This window comes from Lolium perenne, chromosome 2, assembly GCF_019359855.2.
Source record: "Lolium perenne isolate Kyuss_39 chromosome 2, Kyuss_2.0, whole genome shotgun sequence".
NCBI lineage: Eukaryota > Viridiplantae > Streptophyta > Magnoliopsida > Poales > Poaceae > Lolium > Lolium perenne.
The window spans coordinates 167844697-167852536 of NC_067245.2; the positions used below are offsets into that span (position 1 = coordinate 167844697).

General features: G+C 47.5%; 1 protein-coding gene across 3 annotated transcripts; it reads right to left on the reverse strand.

The window, feature by feature from the left end:
• Positions 1-1001: 1001 nt before the first annotated feature.
• On the reverse strand, positions 1002-7336 carry LOC127333795 (transcription factor PCF6). Of its 3 annotated transcripts, none has more exons than XM_051360228.1 (2): positions 5725-7336; positions 1002-1487 (listed from the first exon to the last, which is right to left on the reverse strand). In XM_051360228.1, exon 1 carries the CDS (start codon positions 7024-7026, stop codon positions 5758-5760), a length of 1269 nt encoding a protein of 422 aa, XP_051216188.1. In that variant the 5' UTR covers positions 7027-7336; the 3' UTR covers positions 1002-1487; positions 5725-5757. The 3 variants fall into 3 exon arrangements, with proteins under 3 accessions (XP_051216188.1, XP_051216187.1, XP_051216189.1); XM_051360227.1 differs by having other exon boundaries at positions 5721-7336; XM_051360229.1 differs by having other exon boundaries at positions 5717-7336.
• Positions 7337-7840: the final 504 nt, after the last annotated feature.

Sequence of the window (7840 nt, forward strand, 5' to 3'; positions counted from 1 at the left end):
CCGGCCCCCTCGAAAATGGCTAAGGATCTGAAGAAAAGCAAGTCTGGTTAGAGGCCGGATATTTGACCGGACATTCTCCCGGTTTTGTACCTGAGGCCGGATTATCCCGGGGGGGGGGGGGGGGGATTATCCGGCCCTTACTTAGGCCGGAATATCCGCCCCCCCCGGAAGCCCCAACGGCTGGATTTTGGCGAGGGGTATTTATATCCCTCTTCTTCTTCCTTCCTCCTTTGCTCAATCATTGCAAGAAAAATCTGCCAAGCTTCACCACCATTAGAGCCACCTCAAGAACACAAGATTTACAAGATCTCCTTCCTCCCCCAACCAAAGCTCTTGATCTTTGGAGATTTGAAGGAGAAGACACCGATCTACATCCTCACCGAAGCGATTTACATTTCCCCCTCATTTGTTTGAGGGCCCCCTTGCTAGTGTTCCTCTTTGGATCCCTAGTTGATTTGTGTTGATGTATTGTTGTTGATTGTTGTGTTGTTACAGATTTGGGAGCCTCCAATTCGGTTGTGAATGTGTGCCCCAAGAACTTTGTAAAGGCCCGATTTCCGCCTCGAGGAAATCCCTTAGTGGAAGTGGGCTAGGCCTTCGTGGCGTTGCTCACAGGAGATCTGAGTGAAGCCTTCGTGGCTGTTGGTTTGGCTTGCGTAGCAACCACACTCCTCCAAACGTAGACGTACCTTCTTGCAAAGGAAGGGAACTACGGGAATCATCTCCGTGTCATCGCGTGCTCCACTCTCGGTTACCTCTATCCTATTCTATCTCCTATATATTGCGTACCTATATCTTGCTTAGTTGATAACCTTATCATATAGGGAAATTCACTTAGTTGCATATCTAGAGAATTTACCTTTGTGTCAAGCCTAAATTGAAAAAGAACTAAAAATTGGTTAGCACCTATTCACCCCCCTCTAGGTGCGGCATACGATCCTTTCACTATAGAAAGCATATCAGTAGCTTATACATACCTTGGCAATACAAATGAAACACTGTAACAAACTAGATTTACACCTCATTAGACAATTAGAGCACTGTGTTCAGCACAAGGTAGATACAAGCTTACACCACATACATCTGATAGATTGGATCAATGAGTTCTGTTACACAAAACACAACAGAGAACAAGAAAATTTGACAGGGATAGCTGATCCCACAAGGTCAAAAGAGCTGCCGGTTCAGGGCGGCGCACATGCATCCGTTCACAATGTTATAGAATGGAGAGCATGGCAAAGGAACTCCAACAAGTTCTTGCTCCCGAAATACTTACCTCCACAAACAAAACTAATACAACAGGCAGAGAAAGAAAGCACGAGATCATTTGAGGAACGGTGATGAGGTTCTTCGATGACCATGGTACATGAGCGGATGATGGTCTGCTTCTAGGAGTGCAGGTATCATCCCCATTGCACTTATGGGGCTTCCAAGCCATGGATGGAGCTCACATGAATATGTTACGACGATTTTGCCGTCTCCACTTCCTGTCAAACAATGATGATTTCCATCAGATAAAGGCGGAAGCTACTTTTAAATCTACGTTGAAATGCTACAACAACCTCAAAACATACATATGTCCTCAAATTATGGAATGAAAAGGCCAAGACTCTGGACCTATCAGTATCACCATCGTAACTGGGAACATACGTTGTACACTTGTACTACGTATTTTCAGATCTTTGGTTCAAATAGTTTGCAATGCTGAAAGGCATATAAAGGCTGACCTATGATACTTCAGTCTATACTACTTTACTTTAGCAGAATATTCATTTGGTCAATCTTGGTAGAAGGACTCTGGAACATTTCTCCGGAAATCAATAAAAAACTCACAATAGCAGCATAGCTAGAGACGTTTATATTGGTGGATTAACACATCGTCCTGGAATTATTCTACCTGAATGGATATGAAACTTCACCTTCATTTCGCCTCTCAGGTCCATGTACAGCACAATGCCAATATAAACTTAAGCTACCATATTGTGTAAATATGTTTTGTGAGTCCAGAGATATGTGGTAAACCATTGGAAAGATTTTGAAGACAGCAGATTGTAGTTCTAGCAAGTATACCCCGTTATGTACATAAATCTGTGGCCAGTAAAATAAACCATGGAAGATTTTGGACTCTCTTATGCTAAAGGTAGCTAGCAAGCACTCACCAGCTTTGCTAGAAAGGTAGCTAGCAAGCACCTTAGGGAGCATAAGAGATATGAAGACAATTGCAAACTGACTCAAGCTTTGTTCAAATGGTCTAAGAGCTTTATCAGCTTATTTAGTCTGATCCCATGAGTTTGGTTAGTGGGCATAGGTACTAAAAGTTAACTCTGCGAACTCATTTCATAAGCCCGGTCAGAAGTCAAAACTAAAGCCCCTTAAGTAACAAGCCACAAACCACCCACTACACATACCTTATGTAAGCAAGCTAAAAGGGACCTAAGTTGCTGTTAACTACTGTGAGAAAATAAGCCACCTTTTAGCTGACTGACTTTATTTTCGTGATAAGCCTAATTTCAAGTCCGAAAATGCTGGATAAACAAGCACAAAGGTATCATTTTAAGTTTTCAGCTTTGTGTCATGCACATAATGTTTCCAGGAGGAGGGCTGTCTTGGAATACAGAAAAGAAAACCATATTCAATGAGATCCAAGGGCCTAACGTCCAATTAGAATTTTATATAGCATTATTAAAAGCAAGCATAAGATATCAGTGCTCTGCTTTTTACCATGTTTAATTTGCAGTGTCATTTATCACATTTCCCTGTCAACTGTAAAGTATGACAGCATGCATATGTGACACATGATAGTCGGTGAGAACAGAACAGGCAAGTTACAAAAGGCTTTCTATCATAAAGTCACAAATATGATCTTGGTAATTGACCATAATATCCTCTAGCACATGGCATTATGAATATGATATTCCCTCTCGCTCTAAATACGCGTCACAGGTTAAATGAATCTAGACACAATTTTGCCTATATTTTGCCTAAATCAGCGACAAGTATTTTTCGCTAACTCAGTTTTAAAAAAAACGTTGACCAACGGGGGAATGATCCCTCCCTTGGCTATACATTGTTAGTTAGGATGAGACTCTCCTAGCGGATGGACGCTAGGATGGTAACTCAATTTAAAGTTCGTCCCTCCCTGCAAAATTACCGCGAGATGGGGATTCGAACTCGGGTGAGCTGGCTGCACACTCGCTTGCCTTGCCACTGAGCTGGAACTCAGTTCTCGCTAACTCAGTTTACCATTGGTCGGTTCAGTGGCGGAGCTACAGGAATATTGATGGGCGGGTCAGCCCAAAGAAAGGATACTAGTTTGCTTAAAATGATGGTCTGGGCTACTAATTTATAGAAAGTTGAACCAAATCATGGGCGGGCCATGGCCCGGTTTTGCCCCTGTGTAGTTCCACCACTGGTCGGTTGATGTAAGTATGTTCTCTCTTGAAAGATAACTAAACAAATCTAAATACAACTATAGATTGGCAACGTTATGTTACTTATGCCACCCAGCCTGCAGAAATGCTTATCTCAACCACTTAATTCTCCATTTTATATTCTTTCTCCTCTTTTACTATTACAAAAAAATTGATTTTTTAAATCATGGATGTTAAAATGCTATATGATGTACAACTACAAAATTTGGTGCTAAACACAGAATAAACAGATCGTGCATGTTCGAGTAACATACTATTCATACAACAATTGATTGTTTGTCAGAGCATATATGGTCATATCTTTTAGCACCGAATTATGTAGGTGTACATCTTATAGCGCTGTAACCCCCATTTCGAAAAAAAACGCCTATATATTATAAGTTTTTACATAAGGAAAAAAAAAGAGAATATAGGGAGGAGATCACAACGAGTAAAGAAAATCCACTTTAACCCAGCGCCTTCAAGGATTCTAGATTCTAGAAACACTTCTCGTTCTCATTATCAAAATAGGCACTGACGAAGTGGCGATGCTAGAGATTACTATGTACATGTTGGTTATTGTTCACTATGTTATCTATGCACATGTAGGATGCTTATCTGAGGTAAAAATGGAAAAGGTTTGGTGAATGAATATAAAAAACAACTAGGTTGTGCTAGCTAACTTAAGAGATTTTTAAAAAGCGCATAGGACCTAGTGGGTCATATATATGGATTCATTTATCATGCTACGATGGTTAGCACAGCTCCCATATTTTACAAAGGAATAGGCTTGAAAAGTTACAGCATTATAGCTTATTTAACGATATGACTCGTTACATAATAATTGACGCGGACTCACCCACAAAAAACAAAGCGGCCTGTAGTGTTTGGCGTCAATTAATTCAGACCGGAGGTAGTATTATTGTAAAAAAAGGCACTGGGAAAATGAGATAAGAACCCATGAACCTTGTGACTCAAATGTGGCCTTTGCATGGTGTGAATGATGTCTAATATGTAGAATGTTGTTTTTTCATAATTGGTGTAATTTCAATACCCAAAGATTATCACTTGGACGTTTTTTTTTTTTTTTGCGAATTATCACTTGGACGTTCACAGTGAAACTTTTCAAGGGAAATCAAGTTTTGACAACATGCTCATACTCATTTAATCATTTTTTAGTTAGTAGTGTCCTGAAAATATAGTCTGAGAAGATTGCCGTAGGGTTTGTACTTTGATAATATAAATGTTTTCGCTTTGTCTATGTATAACATGCCTGGGATCTTTTTGAGCAAATAACTAAAAGTTGACCTAGCAAGTTATCTCTTATTTACCACAGATCAGGAAATACACAATGATAGTATCCCGCTAATGTTTTTTCATCCTTCCTATGGTTGCATTAGTATCACTCTTAAACCATCCATCATTAGCACTGATGGCTCAACAGCACATAGATTGTCAGTATTGACCCATCTCTAATATTTGCTATGCTCAACAAATAGCTTCCGACCTATGAATGCTAAAGGAAATTGGCATTCAAAACTGACCTAACCTTTTTAACAAAAGGAAATCTAGTTCTACTCTCCAGGTTGATTTTCAGAGCATCTGACTCGATGAATAAAAATAATAATAAGATGGGAAGTTTAACTTTAATTATAACACTGTAGTTCTAAGAAAAATATCATTCATGACATGCACGAGGGAATGCACTTTGCTAAGGTTTGCTGAAAACATTCCAGTGTTTGCTGAATAAGGAAAAAAGATTGAGAAAGAAATGTGCAGCTGCCTTCTTCAGAGATGCTTTTAGAGGAGTATATGGCAATCCTATCTACTAGGTGTCATTCTGCATTTCCTGTTGATGCATTTGATGATATAGCTGATCCCCTTCATGCAATACTACTCCTGCGACAACGTAGGCAGGGCTTACTACAATTTAAGGCATTAAAAATCCAATGCCGGGTAACCAGAAACCGTCCGATTGGCCTGTCTCCTGTGACATAATCGCTGGGGGGGAACAGAACACCAAAAACAGATGCCTGTTGAGTGAGTAGCGAATTGACACCTGTTGTAAAGTTGAGGTTAATGCTGCCTCCCCTCTGAAGGTTTGACACTCGTCAATTGCACAAGAACAGGGCGAGTGTTTTATGGGATTTAGGGGCACAAGGCCACCTCGAGAGGCACCAAAAGGGGGAGATAATGATATGAAATTGGCAAATGGGCAAGCACCCTATCCTTAAACAAATGCCCTAAAACACAAGCGGCCAAAAAGCAAAGGAAGCAGATGCATATGGAGATGGAGAGTTCATCACCTACCTACCATCCGAAGGAAGGATAGGGCTGCAGTTGTTGATCAGTTCTTGCCCTTGTCCTTGATGTCGGAGTGCCTGAAGCCGTCCCAGAGCTGCAATGCGGCGGCGGCGGCGGTGAAGTGGGTCTCCGCCGGCGAGGCGACCGTGACGGCGGGGCTGAAGAGGAAGGGTATGTGCGGAGCATCCAGCCTCTGGAGCTGCTGCTGCTGGTGGTGGTGGTGGCTGGAGAGGTGCGGCTGCGAATTGGACTGAAGGGTCCCCCTACTATTGACGCCCACAAGACCCGAGGACATGGAGAAGTTGAGATTGTAGTCTACTCCTGCCGGACCACCGTGCGCGGGCGCCGCAGCGTGGGCGGGCATGAAGTGGTCCTGCAGGAAGGAGAAGTGCGTCATCTCCGGCTGCTGCTGGCCGGCAGGTGTGAGGGTGAAGTGGTGCGGCGGCGCCATGGCGATGTTGGCGAGGTGCGGGGCCGGGGAGGCGAAGGTGTGGGGCATCCCGCCGTGGCCGGGTTTCCGGGTGAAGCCGAGGTAGTCGGCGGTGGCGGACGCGGTCATGTGCTGCCAGGAGCTCGAGGTGTGCTGCTTGTGGTCGGCGACGGGTGGGGTTGCGGCGGCGGCCGCCAACCCGGTGAGCAGCTCGGTGAAGGAGGCGGCCTGCGCGGAGGCGGGGGCGCGTCGGGCGACGAGGGAGTCGTCGCGGGCGTCCTTGTCCTTCACGGAGGCGCTCCGCTCGCGCGCCCGCTCCCTGGCCTTGACCCGGCTGTCGGGGCGCGAGAGCGAGAGGACGGAGCCCTTGCTTGTCTCGGACGTGCTGCTGCAGCCCGATCTCGTGAGCTGCTGCTGGAGGTGCGAGGCGTCGGCGTCGGCGTCCGGGTGAGCAGCAGCAGGAGCAGGTTGTTCTCTGGGCTTGGTGTTGTTGGCGGAGGCCGGGTGGTTGGGGAAGGCGGTAGCGTCGAGCGAAGGTAGCTTGTCGATAGCGGCAGCGGCGGCCTTGATGAGCCACTCGACGGCCTTGCTAGGCTGGTCGTATCCGAGGCGGTCCTGCAGGTCGTAGAACTGGATGGCGGTGGCGACGGAGAGGCGGACGCGTCGGTCGCGGATGCCCTTGGCCGTGTAGACCTTGCTGTGGCGGTCCTTGCCGCCGGAGCCCCTTGAGACGCGGTAGATCCGCGAGGAGGGGTTCTGCTGGTGCGGCGGCCACGGGACGAGGGCCAGCCTCTTGGCCTCGCCGTGCTCGTCGCCCTGGTGGTCCGGTTCCGGGCGGGCCCGCTTGCGGCCGTTGCCGAGCTCGACGGCGCTGAGCTCCATCCCGGTGTGAATTGGCCCTCCTCCTCGTCCGTCCCCGGCAGCCCGCCGGCAGTGCCTCTCATGCCCTACCCAGAGCGCATTGGTAGCGGAATTCAGCCAGCCGCGCTGAGCCGGGGACAGGGAAGCGAGCGTGCGCAGCGTGCAGATCTGCGGCGGGAGCGGGCGATCGGCGGGCGATCCTGTCCTGGGGTGGTGGAGTGGAGTGGAGTGGAGTGGTGTGGAGTGGAGTGGAGTGGAGGGAGCACGGCGCGGCGCGGCGAGGGAGAAGAGAGAGGGGAAGGAGGAGTGGGAGTGGGACGGGCCTCTCCCGATGTTAGAGCATCCCCACTAGTTGGCGCTCCACACGCCCAAATCCGGACGAAACTACCTCCGGATTGGACGAAATTAAAGCGTGGGGAGTACCGTATTTCCAGTCGTCCACCCGGAGTTCGGCGGATAGAGTTTAAATTCAAACAAACCGCCGTCCCGCGCTACAAGTACGGCCAGTTGATCGGCAAAAGGAGCAAAAGGATCAGCCACAGATCGGCGATCGGAGGGAAATTACACGGAAACAGGCTCGTCGCGATCCGGCCGGCGCGGCTTCGTCCGACGGACCAGTTTCCTCACACGTCCTGGCCGAAGCGGCTGCGGCGGCGGATGATGAACCAGCGGCAGTGGACGTCGAAGCAGCCGCAGTCGACGAGGTAGATGGTGAGGAAGACGAGGTATGAGCCGGCGGAGACGACGAAGGACTGGCCGGAGTGGCTCGGAGGATGTCGTTGCGGTGGCCCTGGTACCAATTCCTCGTCTCCTCGTCCATCAGTTCCATGTCGCC

Bases quoted from the DNA above. Each gene is read 5' to 3' on its own strand.
- LOC127333795 (XM_051360228.1), bottom strand. From the start codon at position 7,026: ATGGAGCTCAGCGCCGTCGAGCTCGGCAACGGCCGCAAGCGGGCCCGC.